This window comes from Mesoplodon bidens (genome assembly GCF_964165515.1).
Source record: "Mesoplodon bidens genome assembly, chromosome: 19".
In the NCBI taxonomy this organism is placed as follows: domain Eukaryota; kingdom Metazoa; phylum Chordata; class Mammalia; order Artiodactyla; family Ziphiidae; genus Mesoplodon; species Mesoplodon bidens.
The window spans coordinates 53,057,317-53,077,412 of record NC_138179.1 but is presented as its reverse complement, the minus strand read 5'-3'; the positions used below and the strand labels follow the sequence as shown (position 1 = coordinate 53,077,412).

Here is a 20,096-nt window from a genome sequence, read left to right as displayed (position 1 = left end):
CAACCAGCACATATGTATGTCTTGCTTTCACAGAAAATATCCATTCCAAGTTCAATTCAGTTCCTTTTTCTTAGCATCTTCAAAGTGTAAGTCCTACATAAAGATTTATAGGATTTTGTCCCTGCTTCCATGGATCTTGAAATCTAGTGGAGGACTCAGCATGCAAATACTTAGGAATGCCAGGAATACTCTTTACCAGCACTAGGGCAGAATTTTTCACCCTGAAGCAGGGACTGGGCTGGTTATGGGCTAGACTGCAGTAGCAGCTGTGAGCAAGAAAAAAATGTCCCGAGCACAGTAACTTGTTAACTTCTAACATTTGCAAAGAGAATGTGCCTTTCTCAGTCATGATATTCTACAAAAGTGAACAAAGAATGGTGTGACTATGTGCCCAAATAATGGGCACTGAAAACAACTTCCCTGGATGCCTGTTTCTTCCCAGGTGATTCCTAAGTCAGAGGTATATAAATTGGGAGTTGTGTGTTTTATGTTACAAGTAATCCCAAATGTAGTTTCTACACATTAAAAATAAGGATGGTAAAATCATAAGTCTAACAGAGGAAAGTCTCAAATAACTTGTCTTTTTAATTTTTTTTTTTTTTTTTTTTTTTTTTTTTTTTTTTTTTTTTTTTTTTTTTTCTTTTTGCGGTATGCGGGCCTCTCACTCTTGTGGCCTCTCCCGTTGCAGAGCACAGGCTCCGGATGCGCAGGCCCAGCGGCCATGGCTCACGGGCCCAGCCGCTCCGCGGCATATGGGATCCTCCCAGACCGGGGCACGAACCCGTATCCACTGCATTGGCAGGCGGACTCTCAACCACTGCGCCACCAGGGAGGCCCATGTCTTTTTAATTTTTAAGAGGCTATAACCCCTAGAATAAGATTGTTTAATAAAAGAATCAATAAATTTTAAAATCTACATAATACAGATCCTATACATATATGAAAATTAGCAACAAGTCTAAAATTTTTTTAAACAGGCAAATATGATACACACACACACACACACACACACACACACACACACACAAAACAGCATAAAGTTAGACTTACCGTAATAGGAGTTCTTTGGGAAGTTTTTTATTAATTGCAGCTTCATCGCTATTTGAGAACATCTGCAAAAACAAAATCATTGTGTGAAGTGTCACTTAACATTTTATTATGTTCAACTCAACAGTTTAGAGGTAATCCTCTTAGGAGAGAGGTGAATAAGTACAGTGGTTATAAGCCAAAGTCATATTTTCAGAAACTCTTTAGGCTAAAAAATGTCTGAGACATTTAATTTGTTCCCTGTCTTTAGGAAAAAAATGAACTAATAGCAGTCAGAAGCATGACATTATGTGCCAGGTGCTATTTCAGTGTATTTTATGTATTAGTGTACTGAATCTTCATACTACCCTTAATCTTCATTGTACATATAAGGAAACTGAGTTACAAAAGGTTTATTTGCATATCAGTACAGAGTGACCATTTAAAAATGCCATTAAGGTAAGGTTATTCTCCAAATCTAACTCACATTTATTTGTTCACAGAGATGTTCAGAAACCTAGGATAGGACATGTTCTCTTTCAAGTTTTATATATCATGCAGAAAAGTAATAATGCCTCATAACCACCACCATATGCATTCTGGATGCATGCAGGATCATTTAACAAATTAATGAAATAACTCACAATGGGTACTTTTAACAGAGCCGTCACTATAAGCTTGTCTAGTAAGCTACATAAAAAAACCAAGTATCTGTATATCCAATAAAAAGCAACTAAAAACAATACACATGTCACTGAAGCTGAGAGGAATATGTTCAGTCCCTGCTATTACGTATGACATAGATGCCTCTTGACTTCATACAATGAACATTTACTGAACACTCTGTATTAGGCACTTTTCTAGGCAATGAAATACAAAAACAGTAAGATGTTATCTCTGTACTTAGGAGCCCCTGCTCTACAATGAAGAACACAGAAATAAGCAAATACTAATTTTGGACTGGCATCAAGGAGATAAGCTAGAAACATATTAAAATTATAGTTCAAGTAAAAGATGATGCAGGTAAGATTACAGGGGTGGTGGAAGTGGAAAATAAAAAAAGTAGACAAAAGGATTTTTAAAGAAGCTACAGGACTTGCTGATGGAAAGTTGGATCATCTACCAAGTTTCAGTGCAGCAAACACACTATGCTAAAATAAAAGTAATGCTGCCTGTGGGATAGGGAGGGTGGGAGGGAGACGCAAGAGGGAGGGGATATGGGAACGTATGTATATGTATAACTGATTCATTTTGTTATAAAGCAGAAACTAACACACCATTGTTAAGCAACTATACTCCAATAAAGATGTAAAAAAAAAAAAAAAGTAATGCTGCCTGACAATTACATGTCTTTGGAAATTGCCTGACATCAAAGAATAATCTGCTTCCCTAAATTCTCTACCCATTAATGGAAGGTATTAAGAAAAAATCATATCCCTTTTCTATAAGGCAGACTTTCAAAATGAAGCCATCACATTTCCTCCTAAACAAGTTCTCAAATTCCACGGCTTCTAAGACTCTACACCATTAAGATCATTCTTCTCCAGGTACACTTATAGGAAAGAATGCATGACGTAGTTACAAAGAATACCCTGAATAATCTAGGGTTGATGACATAAATAAAAATGTCTTGCAAAGACAGCTAATGTATCCAAAATTGAGACCTGCCTGGGGGACTTCTTAGCACACAACATATATCTTAAGCTTGAAATCTTGGGGAAAAAGAGTTAGTAAGTTAGTAAGTATAAAACAGTATCACTAAGCTAAGCACCCAATATACTAGACTATGACCAAGTCAAATCCACAAAATATAAAAGATAATCATTTTTATACTAGAAATGCTAAGCTCTTTAGCTTGTATATTCAAAGTATTTAATTGAATGCTACGTACCTCACCCACCAAGGCACTTTGCTCACTTGAATATATACGGTAATTAAATTGATAAAAAATATAAACCTGCTATGTGTTGTTCACATGATTTGTGCAATTCTAGATACAAAAAGGAACAAAAATCACACCCAGGGTCTTCCCTGGTGGCGCAGTGGTTAAGAATCCGTCTGCCAATGCAGGGGACACGGGTTTGAGCCCTGGTCCAGGAAGATCCCACACGCCGCAGAGCAACTAAGCCCACGCACCACCAACTACTGAGCCCACACGCCTACAGCCCCTGTTCTGCAACAAGAGAAGCCACCGAAGTGAGAAGCCCGCGCACCGCAACAAAGAGTAGCCCCCGCTCACCACAACTAGAGAAAGCCCACGCACAGCAACAAAGACCCATCTCAGCCAAAAATAAATAAATAATTTATTTTAAAAAAAAAGTCATACCCAGCAGCAATTTTTTCCCCTAAGTCAGTCTAAATAGACAAAATGTTGTTGTCTCTGTAAGAACATGACGTATATGAAAAAAGAAAAGATAAAAAGGAATAGACAGTGTCCTGGGAGTATCTGGGAAACATCATGTGTATAGGATATCTGTCCAGATTTATATTTCCCTCCAATTCCTTCTGCACATGTGTATCCTACTCCAAGTCTGCAAGAAAAAGATCAGTGGTTCACAAACCATGGTTACCTGACTAACAGCATCAGCATCAAACAGAATCTGTTAGAAATGCAAATTCTTGGGCTGTACTCCAGACCTATAGCATCAGAAACAGGATGCTAGGGGTGGTGGAGGGAAAGAGGGGCAATTTGTATTTTAACAAGCCCTCCAGGTGATACTAATGCTTCCTAAAGTTTGAGAACCAATGGAACAGATAAAATAGATTGAGAATCTCAGGACTTAAGAAATTACAGTTATAACACATAATCAGAATATTTTATTATTTGAAGTGACATAGCAATGGAGCTTAGAAAATAATCCTAGAGGTAGACACACATTAATTTTAGATGGTTTCTAGGAAACCCAAATGGTTTCTTCTGCTCCAGTTCACGGTACTGGGTTTTTTTTTGTTTGTTTGTTTAATTTTTTGGCTACATTGGGTCTTTGTTGCTGCGCACGGGCTTTTCTTTTGTTGTGACTAGTGGGGGCTACTCTTCATTGTGGTGCATGGCCTTCTCACTGTGGTGTCTTCTCTTGTTGTGGAGCAAGGGCTCTAGGTGCGCAGGCTTCAGTAGTTGTAGCACGTGGGCTCAGTAATTGTGGCACACAGGCTTAGTTGCTCCGGGGCATGTGGGATCTTCCTGGACCAGGGGTTGAACCCGTGTCCCCTGCACTGGCAGGCGGATTCCTAACCACTGTGCCACCAAGGAAGTCCCCATGGTATTGTTTGTAAAATAAATGTTTCACAGAAGCAATAGAATACATATTTTAGATATCTTACTATTTCAGCTGAATCCAAACTCTAGGTTTCTCATACAAAATAAAAAGGGTGTCAAATCCAATTACATCAAGGATATAATGAATTATAACAAATTTGTGAAGGTTTTAGATATAATCGTTGTAGAGGAAGTCACTGTTCAAACATTTGACATTCTTAGGTTATCTGGTTTCACATTAATGTGTAGATAGGTTATTATATATTTTAATAATCTATTCACAAAAAATTACAAGGATATTGTGGGGGGCAACATGAGAGCAACTACATTGTTCTCTCTCGATTATTTCTTTCAAGGTAGGACATGATCCCCTAAACAAACAAAAACAGACACTGCAACAGCCCCCCCCCCCCGTCTTATAGGGATAGGACATTCTTAAATATTCAGGTTTTTAAAAACCTAAGTGATTTGTTTTGTCATACATCAGCATTTATTGTTGTTTTGTATAAAACTGTAATCGTTCTTCTATAAATTACCTAGCTGAGAAATATAACTGTGAAACCACTTGTTGCAAACTGTAATTACAACAGAGTTCCTGAAGAGTAAGAAGCATTTTGGGGGGCTATTATTTTAGCCTTTCTGATCAGTTTTTAAATCTTTGGCACATTTTGGGAATTAGTTTACTAACATAGTAAATTTAAATGCTTAGCACACAAAAAATACACAGGAAACCAATTCAAGAGGCTTTAAATACAGGATCTGGGTGGGAAATGCAGATGGGCTGAACAAAGGAAACAGGAAAAGAAATACTTTCTCAACAGTGACCCCTGCTGATTAAAGTATAGCTACCAACTCCAAAAACGGAAATTAAAAGGTCTGACCTATGTTATTCAAGCATTATGGGAGAAATACAAAAGTTAATATATGTATTTTGGCATAGAATACTAGTATCCCCTCATATCCTCTCTACTCATCTAGAGTAACAGAATTCCCAATTTTTAGCTAGCACATGGCTGTGTGGAAAGAAGACTTTATTTCTCATTACGTTCTGGCCAATGGGATGTAAGAAAAAGTGATGTGTGCAGTATCAGGAGGGTCCTTAATGAGAGAGAGTGTGCCTCTTCCTTCCTCCTTCCTCAAGGATGATGTGTCCATTACATCAGACTGTAAGCTCTGAGAGGAAAGGGGCCTTGTCTGTTTAGTTCACCCCAGTATAGTCGGTAAGCAACACAATGCCTAGAAATTCCTCAACCAATGAATGTCATTTCTACTAAACAGATCAGGAAATACTTTTTGACTGTAAATTCCCAGCAGGTTTCCATGGTTTTTTCACTTTGTATCTCAGGAGGGGAGGGAAGAGGAGGGGAGAGGAGGAAGAAAGAAATTTAATAAACTGAATGTTACTCTAAATTCAGCAAATAACATGCAAATGACATCAACACAGCAACAGACTGAATACCTTACAAAAATAACGATTAAAATACCTGAAGAAAACAGTTTGAAGATTCAACTTATGGCCCATTTACTTCAAGGGATAGGATACATTTCTTGTTTAAAAAAAAAAGTTGTAATAATTCCTAAGTTTTCACCATCATGGGATTTCATCTGCATACAGCATTTTTAGCAGCTTTATTATGGCATAATGCATATATCGTAAAATTCACTGGTTTTAATTGTACGTTTCAATAATTTTTAGTAAATTTATAAAGCTGTGTAACCATCACTACGATTCGGTTTTGATGAATTTCCATCACCCCCAAAATATCCTTTATGCCCATCTGCAATCAATCCCTGTGCTGATCCCCAACCTCAAGCAACCACTAATCTGCTTTCTGTCTCGGTAGATTTTCACTTCTGGGCATTTAAGAAAAATGGAATCATAAAATATGTCATCTTTTGCATCTGACTTTTTTTATTCTGCATGTTTTTTAAGTTCACCTATGTTATAGCATGTACCAGTAGTTCATTCTTTTTTATTGTTGAATAGTATTCCAGTGTATGGAATTCTATATTTTGTTTATTCATTCCTAGCGGACAAACATTTGGATTGTTACCATTTTTTTTACTATTATGAATAATGCTGCTATGATCATTCTCATACAAGTCTTTGGGTTGAAATATGTTCTCATTTCTCTTGGATAAATTCTAAGGTGGAGATTTTCTGGGTTGTATCATATGGTTAAGTTTATTTAAAACTTTTAAATTGTTTTCCAGAGTAGCTGCACCATTTTACATTCCCACCAGCAATGTATGAGGTTTCCAGTCTGTCCCCATCTTACTGTTCCTTGTTGTTGTCTTTTTTATTTCAGTCAGTCTAATGGGGTGGTATCTCACTGTGGTTTCAATTTGCACTTCCCTAATTACTAATGCTGTTGAGCACCTTTTCATGTGCTTTTCAGCCATTTAAAAAGACTTCTTTGGTGAAATGTGTATTCAAATCATTTTCCCTTTTGAGTTATTTATCTTCTTACTATTGAGATTCAGGGGCTCCTTACATATTTTGAATACACATTCATTATCTACTCTATGACTTGCAAATATTTTCTCCCATTCTGTGTGTTGTGACTTCTATTTCTTAATGGTGTCTCTTGAAGAACAAATATTTTTAATTTTGATATAGTCCAATTTATCCTTTTTTTAACACATCGTGCTTTTGAATATCATACATGTGAACTCTGCCTAACCAAAGGTTATACAATTGTCTTTTAATTCAGAAACTTTTAAAGCCATACCTAGCTGACTCTCTCAACTAGACATAATGGCCTCTAAGAAGCTAAAGGGAATTTATGCCACAGCAGACAGACACAACCCAAGTCAGGAGAGGTCTGTCTTTAAAAGAGTTATAATGATGTAGCTTTTGGGACATGGAATAACACAAACCAGATTCACAGAAAATTTCAGAAATTTTAAAGGAAGTTGTACCTGCTGGGTACAACAAGGGACAGAAACAATTTAAAATGAAAAAAGGCCACTGGGTTCCCAACTTTCTATAGGGAGGAAGTACCCTGAAGAAAGCTAATTAGCTTCATAAGATATTTCTTATGTAAAAGGACAGACCTCTCAGAAAGCAGTGTTAAGAGCTCGTAATGCAGTACCAAGAATCACAGAGAACAATAGATTAGGGAACCATTCCCAGGAAGCAGAACTGGGCCCCAATCAAGGCACGTTTCCTGCTTCTGTGTTACCAAAAGTAGGGCCCAGCTGCTTGCCGCTCGAAAGCCAATACTTGAGAGGCAAGGTTGGTGGAAAGTAAAATTTGCTTTATTTCAGAGGCCAGCAACCAGGGGAGAGGGTGGACTCATGCCCAAAGGCCAACTCCCCACTGATAATCAGTGGGCAAGAGCTTTCAAAGGGGAGTTTCAGGCGTGGATAGGCGGAGGTAGGGGGGCTACATGCAGGAACCAAATAGTCAGCTCTGACAGTCATCTTGAAATTGGTCATGCGGTGGTCTGACCAGCATCATCCTGATTTTAAGAACAGTTAATCTTCAGTTCCAGGGTCGGTTTGTTCCCATTTCCTTGAGGCCAGTTCTCAGAATTATGGCAGCTCATGCCATGGCTACAGTCTGGTCATCATGTAGTAAACTTCTTCCACCTGGTGGGGGTTTCAATACCTACAACACAGCTCAAAGGACATAGAATATTACCTACAGCCCATGAGGAGGAACTAAAGGTCCTTGAATTTGTTTAATAACTGAACTATTAATATTTGGTCTTGTTTGACTGTTTTCCTTTGCTTCTGCATTTTCTCAGTTCTCTGATTAAACTCTTTAGCTAAAGTTTTTCTACAGACAAAAGGAGGCAGAGGACATGGTGGGGGAGGACCATAGGGTCCTGTTCCATTTCACCTGGAGTAGGTGACCTTGACAATGTGTCTGCTACATTTCAGAATTGATATATGCTACATGCCTCCTGTTACTTCCCCTTTTTAGGGTGAATGTATATTGCCGTTATTCTATCTCTGTGAATAACGGTATATGTTGAGTGTACGGGGCAGATAACTTTTCTTTTTAGTTCATAGGTCTCTGGATCAAGAGGAACTGCAGGTGAGGACCCTCATCCACCTCTAAATCAAATGCAGATAACAAGTTACAGGTTTTCACCATTATTTATTTGTGTATTTATACAGGTTGTTTTTGGATATAAGACTTTTGAGGTCTTGGGAGGGAATGATTTGCACGCCACAAGAATGAGAATCATTGGAGCCAGAGGGCAGACCATGGTAGAATCTTATAATAAGGGCCTCCAAAGAATCTTATCTCCTTGCTACAACACCCTTTTGCAATGGGCTTTTGCTGCACCTCCCTTCAATAGGTGGAGTCTTTCTTTCCCACCCTTTGCATTTGAGTTCACATGATGACTTGATCTGACCAAAAGAATGGGGTGAAAATAACACTGCAATTTCCAAGCGAAGCCTTAACCAAAACTTTACCTTCTTCAAACACTCCTGCCACCATGTAAGAAAGCCCAGGCTAAACTTGTGAATGAGGACAGGCCTTGTGGAAAAAGAGCACCAGCTGACAGTGACACCAAGGTCTCAGACTGTACATGAGGCCATCTTAGACACTCAAGCCCTAGTCAAGCCACCAGAGGACTGCAGTCTCAAGGGCGACCTTTTTGGGTGACTAGAAGAAGAACTGCCAGACTGAATAATTGTTTCAAGCCACTAGGTTTTAGAGCGGTTGTTAGACAGCAAAAGTTATGAAAACACATTCTACATTTTAGAAGTTCATGACTCGTGATCTAAATTTCATAGATTTGAATAAAATTTGAGACATACTGAAGTAGCCCAACATAGGTAAAATCTTTTGGTGGGAAGAAAATTTCTGAGAGAGATTGAATGAACCGTCATAAAGAAATCCAGAGTTGAAGCTGCAGAGATTTTTTTAAAACGATTTTTTCCTATAAGTAGTTTTTACTGCTTATGCCATTCCCTCACTCAACCGACACCAGATGTTTTTCCAACTGGTTAGTTTTCTTGCCAAAATCTAAGAGGAAAAACATTTTTGTATGGCTAAATAAACCTAAAACAAAGTAAGTTTGTAATTCCTCCGCCTAACATCTTGTCCCTCGTGGAAACATAATTGCTTTTTAGGAGCAAACTGCTGTCAGTGCGTGACCATATCATGACTAAATTTATCTTAAGAAAGAAATCCCTAGATAAAAACACCAAGGAAGGGATACATGTAGAAAACAGATACATTACTTAATAGATCAAACTTTCTGCTATGGACACTTTCTAGTATCTGACTCAATAGTACAAGCTTTCTTTTATCCTGACTTCTGTTTCTTTAACTGAAATCAATATCCACTACCAATCCATTGCTCTCAGTCTAAAATAAGTATACACTTTTTTTTTTTTTTTTTTGCGGTACGCGGGCCTCTCACTGTTGTGGCCACAGGCTCAGCGGCCATGGGTCACGGGCCGAGCAGCTCCGCGGCATGTGGGATCTTTCCGGGCCAGGGCATGAACCCGCGTCCCCTGCACCGGCAGGCGGACTCTCAACCACTGCGCCACCAGGGAAGCCCAGTATACACTTTTATTCTGTTTTCTGTTGAGAATTTCTTCTACTTAATCAGGTTTAACTATCCACAGCAACATTCCAGACGACTCCATGAACTTTGATGAACTACTGGATATGACTGGAACTCCTTTTGGGTACTGCTCAATCCTGGAAATCTTCCATGCCCTACTGAAAACCTCTTCTGAAGTTATGAACTGAAAGGAAAGAATTTTAAAGTCAAGGTGGCAATATAATTATATGTCCTCCCCTTTTCTCCTCCACTTACCCCAGCTCCACCACACTATATACACACAAAAGAACTACTAGTAGATACAACAAGGCCATGATGGGATCTGACTCAGGATTAGTAAGCATTTAACTGAATCTCATATTCCAAAATGCCAGGGGGGGAGGTAATCAGAGGAGAGTAGGGTTTGACTTCCTCATGTACAAATTCTAGTCATTGTGCCAGAAACTGAAAACTGGCAGAATCTGTGGAATTTTCCAAGACATATGTCAGATAGTAATTTTACAACTCACTCACAAACACCATTCTAAATCATCTTACTGCTCTGGAAATATTTCCAAGGCAATGGTATTATAATACAGCCATGCTACTTATTTGTAGAAAAAGCATTCCCCTGTTTTAGATAATGTAAGAAACAAAGTACACAGTACCCTAGATACCCTAACTGCATGCCAGAAATTATATTTTAGATTTAAAAGGAACCAAAAGAAACAATATGTTAAATCAGAACAAAGATTCTTTAAAAAGGAAGAGAAGAAATAACTTTGTAAGACAGTCATTAAGGAAAAGTGATACCAAATTAATAGACAAAGGAAATCTATTAGACTTCCTAGGCCATGATATGAATAAGACAGTGGTGCTATTATGAACATGATAGCTAAACAAAGGATGCATGATATAGCTAAATATTTGGCTGTTATTAATTGATATATATATATATATATATATAGAAAGAGGTCTCTATAATATACCATATAACAACTGAATTTTTATATAAAAAGTCAACCAAGACAAAAGGACATTGGAAAAACAGTAGGGTCCACCCTACCCCTATACCCTATCGAATCTTCTAGGGGGTTCTTTTGATATTTACCTCTGTTTTTCTTAATATGCTTGATTTATCAAATTTAGATATTACCTATCGACATACTGCCAAGGAATGTAAGTATTCAGTTTCAACCTCTACCTCTAGCCTCCATACCCTATGTAATTTTATGACAATCTTTGTTTAAATAAAGAGTGAGTGTGAATGTAATACTGGACAGATACTACTGAGTGCTGAGCCAAGCAGGACAATAGGACCATGCACTCTTTCTCCCTACAAATTAAAGACAACCTCATTTTTTCTACTTTCTATATATTTTTAACTTTTCCTCAAATGCTCCAGCATCTGTCACATGTCTATCAATATTTTCCATATGCTCAAACACACCAGATATTGTTTTTTCCCGAAGCCATAACTTCCCAGAACCCTTTGTTCTTTCTTCTGCTTCCCTCTGTGGGGGGACTCTGTAGACCAGGTACAGAGCTGTCACCTTGGGCTCTCCCTTGGCTCTTCTCTTTGACTGAATTCTGAGTCTTGGACCCGATTTCTTTTCCCTTCCTATTTAAGAGTACATTCACTAGTAACTTATGGGGGAAAAAAGGCTCATGAGAACTGACATTCTGGTCACTTGCATGTCTAAAAATATCTTTATCCTAGACTCACATTTGATTGATAATATGGCTGAGAATAAAATTATAGGTTGGAAATCCCTTCCACGGAAGATATCTGAAGATACTGCTGAATGCATTTCTGTCTTCCTATGTTACTACTGTGATATGGAATGCTATTCTGATTGGTCCTTTGAATGTAACCTCTAGCTACTCTTGCTGGAGGCATTTAGTACAGCCTCTGTATCCCAGTTTACTGAAACTTCATAATCGGTCCTCTTGATCTGTGTCTTGTTTATGATTCTATCAGAGCTTTCAACCTGCAAATCTATGACTCAGTTTGGAAAATGCTTTGGAAACCTGTTGGTATCATCTCCCCGTATTTTCTCTGTGCTCTCATGCTCAAACTCCTATGAGTCAAATATTGGACCTCCTGGTCTATCTTTAATTTTTTAAATTATTTGTCTCCTATTTTCCTCATTTAATATTTTCTTTCTAATTCCTAGGAAATTGCTTCAACTTTACTTCCAATCTTTCCACTAATTTTTTTGGGGGGGTATCATTTTTTATTTCCAAGAGTTATTTCTTATTTATTGAAAGAGCTTCAAAAGAGCATTCTGTTTTCTGAAGATGCAACATTTCATTTCTTCGAGATTAATACCTCTTCCCCTCTGCCCTACCCGCAGTTTTTTCCCCTCTGCTCTCTACCTTGTTTCTTTTATGTGTTTGTTTGGCCTCCCATTTTGGAGGCTTTCCTCAGCTATCAGGTTATCCTTGGCTGTCCACTCCTTTTCATGGCATTAAGAAGCTATTGTAAGTTCACTGTTTGGCTCCATATCCCTATCCTTTTCATACATCTGATATTCCTGGATCCAGAACCCTCAGCCTCCATTTTCTTTTTTTTTTTTTTTTGCGATATGTGGGCCTCTCACTGCTGTGGCCTCACCCGTTGCGGAGCACAGGCTCTGGACGCGCAGGCTCAGCGGCCATCGCTCACGGGCCTAGACGCTCCGCGGCATGTGGGATCTTCCCGGACCGGGGCAGGAACCCGTGTCCCCTGCATCGGCAGGCGGACTCTCAACCACTGCACCACCAGGGAAGCCCCTCCATTTTCTTGAAGAAAAAAAAATGCCCAGTTTCCTAGAGGGGGAAGAAGTAGTTTACATAGGATTCAACCACTTAATTTAAGACTTTCTTCAGCCTTTCCGACGGTGACGACCTCCCCACGAGAACATGCCTCTCTCAAAGGATCTCCTTCGTCCCTCTCCAGAAGAGGAGAAGAGGAAACACAAGAAGAAGAGCCTGGTGCGGTGCCCTAATTCCTATTTCATGGATGTGAAATGCTCAGGATGCTATAAAATCACCACTGTCTTTGGCCATGCACAAACAGTAGTTCTGTGTGTTGGCTGCTCTACCGTCCTCTGCCAGCCTACAGGAGGAAAAGCAAGGCTTACGGAAGGATGCTCCTTCAGACGGAAGCAGCACTAAAAGCCCCCAGAGTCAAGATGAATGGGAAACCATCCCAATAAACACATTTTGGATTAAAAAAAACTTTCGTCAACCATTACCTACTTTTAATCTCAAGCCTCATTCTTGTATTTTCACTTTTGACTCCCAAGTGTTGAGTCTTTTTGGAGGTTTTGTAAACTTGCTTGCTAGTCTCTGCAGACAACCCAGAGTGTACCTCCCTCTACTTGGCTAAATTATTTAACACTTTTCTACTAATTTTTTTATCTTCTCAAATTTTTTTTGTCATTCTTGTTCCTGTGATCTTATACTCCTTTTTATTCTTTTATTATAATGTTAGTGCTATTTGAAAAGAAAGGAAATAAATGTATTAAGTCAAACTCCCATGTTTAACCAAAATACCCATGCAATAGTTTTAGATAGCTTGAATAAAGTCATAAGTATATTTACTAAACTTCTGGATACCATGAAACTCATTAGGATAAATAATAACCTTGGATAACAGAATCAGGGTTCAACGTGATTTCAAAAGGACAGTATCAAGAGAAAACTAGGGACCTCCCTGGTGGCGCAGTGGTTAAGAATCCACCTGCCAATGCAGGGGACATGGGTTCGCGCCCTGGTCCGGGAAGATCCCACATGCCACGGAGCAACTGAGCCTGTGTGCCACAACTACGGAGTCTGCACTCTAGAGCCCGCAAGCAACAACTACTGAAGCCCGTGCACCTAGAGCCCGTGCTCCGCAACAAGAGAAGCCACCGCAATGAGAATCCCGCGCACCACAATGAAGAGCACCCCTCACTCGCCGCAACTAGAGAAAGCCCGCACACAGCACTGAAGACCCAACACAGCCAAAAATGAATGAATTAATTAACGTTAAATAATGAGGAAACTAAACAGGGTAACTTTTTTAAAATCTCTCACTAAAATTAAGCATTTACCAGTTATATAAATATGAAACTAGAAACCTAGTTTCACAAAAAACAGGGAGTTTTAGTTTATCATGAGTTACTTATGTGACTTCCTGTAACAAATTTTAAAAGAAAAGAAAAACTGTAATCTTAGGATACACTAATGGAAAGCAGACCAGACCAAGGGACAAAACTACTGTTGTGGTTGTCAATGAGTGGTTGTCAATAACTCTAATGTCACATTTGTGAAAGGAAATCAACTAAATATCATTTAGAAAATGGATCCCAGGATATTGAGAGGTTCTAAAGCTAAGTTTTGTGGAAAATGGTAAAGATAAGAGGAATACTCAAAATGTTCAATGGAAGAACATTATAGCTGCTATTGAATAGCTGAAGAATTGTCCTTTACAATCAAGTAGTTCTATACTGTTCAAGATAACCAACCTAGGAGAAGTGGAGACAATGTGTTTAAGACAGATTTGGCTTAAATACATGTGTAAAGCTGTGAGCTCTCCCCATTACTGGTCAGCCAGTCTCTCCAATATCAGCGATGTCATAGAGTAGATTCTTCCATTGAGAAGGAGCTTTAACTAGATGACATTAAGCTTGTTTCCACTAAAGGAAGACAGAAATAAAGAAACCAAGAGTCAAAGAAGGTGATTATATAATGATAAAGGGGGTCAATTCATCAAAAAGATACAAGTGTAAATATTTATGCACCCAACACTGGAGCACCTAAATATATAAAGCAAATATAACAAAACTAAAAGGAGAAACGAACAGCAATACAATAGTAGCAGGGGATTTTAATACCTCACTCTCAAAAACAGATCTTCCAGAGATTTAATAAGCAAACAGAAGATTTTAACAACATCACAGACTAAATGAATCTAGTAAACATACACAGAACAGTCCATCCAGTGGCAGCAAAATACACATTCTTCTCAAGCATATACAGAACATTCTCCAAGACAGAACATATGTTAGGCCACAAAGCAAATTTCAACAAGATCAGTAAGACAGAAACCATATCAAGTATCTTTCCTGATCACAATGGTATTCAGACGTGTGTTTTCCAACACCCAAGCAATACCCAATTTCTTAGCAGACACTGAATGGGTGTCCTACAAATTTAACTCAATTCTGACACTATCTACCAGGAGAGAGCATCAGATCTCACAGGTTAAAGGCCCAGTCCCACAAGGCTACCCCCGCTTCAGACCCCAATTGCAAGTCCAGGGTGTTACTTTGTGCTTCTGACCAACTGGCTATAAACTGAAGGTTCCTGCAACCCACTTCTCAGGTTCAATTAATTTGCTAGAAGTGGTGCACAGAACTCAGAGAAACATTAACTTATGTCTCTCAGTTTATTATTATTATTTTTTAATTCACTTAATTTAATTTTTATTTATTTTTGTCCACGTTGGGTCTTTGTTGCTGCGTGCGGGCTTTCTCTAGTTGCGGTGAGCGGGTCCACTCTTCGTCCTCAGGCTACAGGCTCAGGGGTTCAGCAGTTCTGGCTCGCAGGCTGTAGAGCACAGGTTCAGTAGTTGTGGCGCACAGGCTTAGTTGCTCTGCAGCATGTGGGATCTTCCTGGACCAGGGCTCGAACCCGTGTCCCCTTCATTGGCAGGCAGATTCTTAACCACTGCACCACCAGGGAAGCCCTCTCAGCTTATTTAAAGGATTCAGATGAACAGCCAGATAAAGAGGTAACACAGGGTGAGGTCTGGAAGGGTCCTGAGCGCAGGAGCTTCTGTCGCCATAAGAACTGGGGTGCACCACCCCTCTGGCATGCAGATGCTACCATCATGGAAGATCTCTGAACCTCATCCCCATTGGGTTTTTTTAATGGAGGCTCCAATACACAGATATAATTGATTATACCACAGGCCATTGGTGACTGCTTCAACCTTCAGCTCCTCTCTCCTCCCCAGAGGTGGGGAAGGGGGAAATGGGGAGTAGAACTGAAAGTTCCAACCCTCTAATCATAGTTGGCTCCCCTGGCAACTGGTCTCCATCATTCAGTTACCTAGGGGCCTTCAAAAATTCACCTTATTAACAAACTCAGGTGTGGTTAAAAGGGGCTTGTTGTAAATAAAAAGACACCCATTTCACCTTTATGGCTTTGAACTGAGAACAAAAGATGTTCCCACTGCTCGCTTAGGAAATTACAAAGGTTTTTGGGAGTTGTGAGTCAGGAATCAAGAACGAACACCAAAATATATAAGCGTATAAATCACAATATCACAGGCATGAAACTAGAAATCTGTAACAGAAGGAAAATTGGAAAATTCACAAATACGTAGAAATCAATCAACACACTACTGAACAACCAGTAGATCAAAGAAGAAATCAAAAGGGAAATCAAAAAATATCTTGAGAAAAACAAAAATGGAAACACAACAAACCAAAACTTATGGGATGCAGCAAAAACAGTTTTAAGAGGAATGTTTATAGCTATAAATGCCTATATTAAGAAAAAAGAAAGATCCCAAATAAACAACTTACATTTCAGTAGAAATGTAGGAAAAAAAAAGTAGAAAAAGAACAAACTAAGCCCAATGTCCGCAAAAAGCAATAATAAAGATTAGAGCAGAAATAACCGAAATGGAGAAAGGAAACCAATATAAAAGATTAATGAAACTAACACTTGGTTCTTTAAAAAGATAAACAAAATGGACAAACCTATAGCTAGACTAACCAAGGGAAAAGAGAGGACTCAAATAAAATTGTAAACGAAAAAAAAAAAGAAAAAAATTGTAAATGAAAGAGGAGACATTACAACTGATACCACAGAAATATAAAGGATCATAAGAGACTACTATGAACAATCTTACCCCAATAAAATGGACAACCTATGGGAAATGGATAAATTCCTAGAAGCATGACCACTTACTGTTAAGGTAATTAAACAAGGAGGCAATTGGGGTTCAATTGTCTGAGGTGGTTCTAATGCCTTGGTAGCCCACGTTGCAAACCAAAACCTAAGCCAGTGTAAATGCACTGGAATCTGAGAAAATGAAACTTAAGAACAATCCCAAATAAGGCAACTGCTTAAGATACAGCCAATCAAATAACTACTTTGCTTCGGTGTCTTGTCTATAAAAACCTTGCCCATAGCTCCTGTGCATGGAGCACTTCTAAAATCTCTTCTGGACCGGTGCTATGCAATTTAAATTAATGTCTGCTCAAATAAACTCTTCAACATTTTAATGTGCAACAGGTTTTGTTTATTCTTTTTTAACACTTCCAAGACTGAATCATGAAGATGTAGATAATCTGAATAGACAAATAATGAGTATGGAGACTGAATCGGTAATCAAAACCTCCCAACAAAGAAAAGCACAAGACTAGATGGTTTCACTGGAAAATTCTAGGAAGCATATAAGAAAGAATTAATGTCAATCCTGCTCAAACTCTTCCCCAAAAATTGAAGAGGAGAAATCACTCCCAAACTCATCTTATGAAGCCAGCATTACCCAAAGCCAGAGAAGGAAACTACAAGAAAACTATAGGCCAATATCCCTGATGAATTTAGATGCAAAAATTCTCAGTAAAATAACAGCGAACCACATTCAACATCACATTAAAAAAATCATACACCATGATCAAATGTGATTTATCCTTGTGATACAAGGATGGTTCAATGCACACAAATTAATCAATGTGATAAACCACATTAACAGAATGAAAGACCAAAATGATATGATCTGAATAGATACAGAAAAAAACACTGGAGAAAATTCAACATTGTTTCCTGATAAAAAAATCATCTACAAGCTGGATATAGAAGGAATGTACCTCAAAATAATAAAGGCCATATATGACAAGTCCACAGCTGACTTCACAATGGTGAAAGGCTGACAGCTTTTCCCCTAAGATCGGAAACAAGACAAAGGTAATCTAAACACTCCTAGTCAACACAGTACTGGAAGTCCCAACCACAGCAATTAGGTAGGAAAGACATAAAAGGCATCCAAATCAGAAGGAAGAAGTAAAAGTATCTCTGTTTGCAGATGACATGATTTTATACAGAAAAATCGTAAAGACTACACCATAAAACCATTAGAACTAATAATTCATTAAAGCTGCAGGTTACAAAATCAGCATACAAAAATCTGTTGCACTTCTATACACTAAGAACAAACTAGATGAAAATACACAATCTCATTTAAAATAATATAAAAAAATAAAATACCTAATAACTCTCCCAGACTTCAGACACTACTATAACGCTACAGCGATCAAAACAGTGTGGTACTGGTGCAAAAACAGATATATGGATCAATGGAACAGAATAGAAAGCCCAGAAATAGAATAGAAAGCCCACACACCTATGGTCAATTAATCTTTGACAAAGGAGGCAAGAATATAAAATGGGAAAAGGACAGTCTCTTCGTCAAGTGGTGCTGGGGAAGTTGGACAGCTGCGTGTAAATCAATGAAGTTAGAACACACCCTCACACCATGCACAAAAATAAACTCAAAATGGCTTAAGGATAAGACATGAAACCATAAAACTCCTAGAAGAGAACACAGGCAAAACATTCTCTGACATAAATAGTACCAATGTGTTCTTAGGTCAGTCTCCCAAGGCAATAGAAATAAAAACAAAAATAAACAAACGGGACCTAAGCAAACTTACAAGCTTTTGCACAGCAAGGGAAACCATTAAAAAAAAAAAAGACAACCTATGGAATGGGAGAAAATATTTGCAAATGATGCAACCAACAAGGGCTTAATTTCTGAAACATACAAACAGTTCATACAACTCAACAACAAAAAAACAAACAATCCAATCAAAAAATGGGCAAAAGACCTTAACAGACATCTCTCAAAGAAGACATACAGATGGCCAGTAGGCACATGGAAAGATGCTCAACATCACTAATTATTAGAGAAATGCAAATCAAAAATACAATGAGGTACCACCTCACACCAGTCAGAATGGCCACCATTAAAAAGTCTACAAATAACAAATGCTGGAGAGGGTGTGGAGAAAAGGGAACCCTCCTACACTGTTGGTGGGAATATAAATTGGTGCAGCCACTATAAAAAACAGTATGGAGGTTCCTCAGGAAGCTAAAAATAGAATTACCATATGATCCAGCAATCCCACTTTCTGGTCATATACCCAGACAAAACTATAACTCAAAAAGATACATGCACCCCTATGTTCATAGCACCACTATTCACAATAGCTAAGACATGGAAACAACCTAAATGTCCATCAACAGATGAATGGATAAAGAAGATATAGTACATCTTCTTCTACAATGAAATATTACTCAGCCATAAAAAAGAATGAAATAATGGCATCTACAGCAACATGGATGCAACAAGAGATTATCATACTAAGTGAAGTAAGTCAGAAAGAGAAAGACAAATATCATATGATATCACTTGTATGTGGAATCTAAAATATGGCATAAATGAACCTATCTACAAAACAGAAACAGACTCACAGACATAGAGATCAGATCTGTGGTTGCCAAGGGGGAGGGGGAAGGGAGAGGGATGGACTGGGAATTTGGTGTTGGTAGATGCAAACTATTACATTTAGAATGGATAAACAACAAGGTCCTACTGTATAGCACAGGGAACTATACCCAATCCCCTGGGATAAGCCATAATGGAAAAGAATATTTTAAAAAGAATGTCTATATGTATAAAACTGAGTCACTTTGCTGTACAGCATAGATTGCCACAACACTGTAAATCAACTACACTGCAATTAAAAAAATTAAAAATTAAATAAAATACCTAGCAATAAATTTAACCAAGGAGGTGAAAGATCTGTACATAAAAACTGTAAGGCATTGATGAGAAAAACTGAAGACACAAATAAATGGAAATATATCCATGTTTATGGACTGTAACAATTAATATTGTTAAAATGTCCATACCACCCAAAGTGATGTACAAATGCAATGCAATCTCTATCACAATTCCAATGGCATTTTTCACAGAAATAGAAAATCAATCCTAAAATTTATATGGAACCACAAAAGATCCTGAATAGCCAAAGTAATCTTGAGAGGGAAGAACAAAGCTGGAGGCATCACGCTTCCTGACCTGAAACTACATTACAAAGCTTTAGTAATCAAAACATTATGTACTAGCATAAAAACAGACACACAGACCAATGGAACAGAATCAAGAGCCCAGACACAAACCCATGAATATACAGTCAACTAATATTTGAAAAGGGAGCCAAGAAGACTCAATGGGGAAAAGATAGTCTCTTCAA

General features: G+C 38.3%; 2 protein-coding genes across 4 annotated transcripts in view; one reads left to right on the top strand and one right to left on the bottom strand.

Moving 5' to 3' along the window:
- FBXL20 (F-box and leucine rich repeat protein 20) overlaps positions 1-20,096 on the bottom strand; it is a 96,005-nt gene that overhangs the window by 54,457 nt on the left and 21,452 nt on the right. For all 3 annotated transcript variants that reach the window (XM_081219755.1, XM_081219754.1, XM_081219756.1), the window contains exon 2: positions 1,051-1,112. In XM_081219755.1, the coding sequence (XP_081075881.1) occupies positions 1,051-1,112 (62 nt within the window). The remainder of the gene's footprint in view (positions 1-1,050; positions 1,113-20,096) is intronic.
- LOC308607631 (small ribosomal subunit protein eS27-like) lies at positions 12,688-13,366 on the top strand. Its single transcript, XM_081219757.1, has one exon. The coding sequence runs from the start codon at positions 12,700-12,702 to the stop codon at positions 12,952-12,954; it is 255 nt and encodes an 84-aa protein (XP_081075883.1). The 5' UTR covers positions 12,688-12,699; the 3' UTR covers positions 12,955-13,366.

Bases quoted from the DNA above. Each gene is read 5' to 3' on its own strand.
- LOC308607631 (XM_081219757.1), top strand. From the start codon at position 12,700: ATGCCTCTCTCAAAGGATCTCCTTCGTCCCTCTCCAGAAGAGGAGAAG.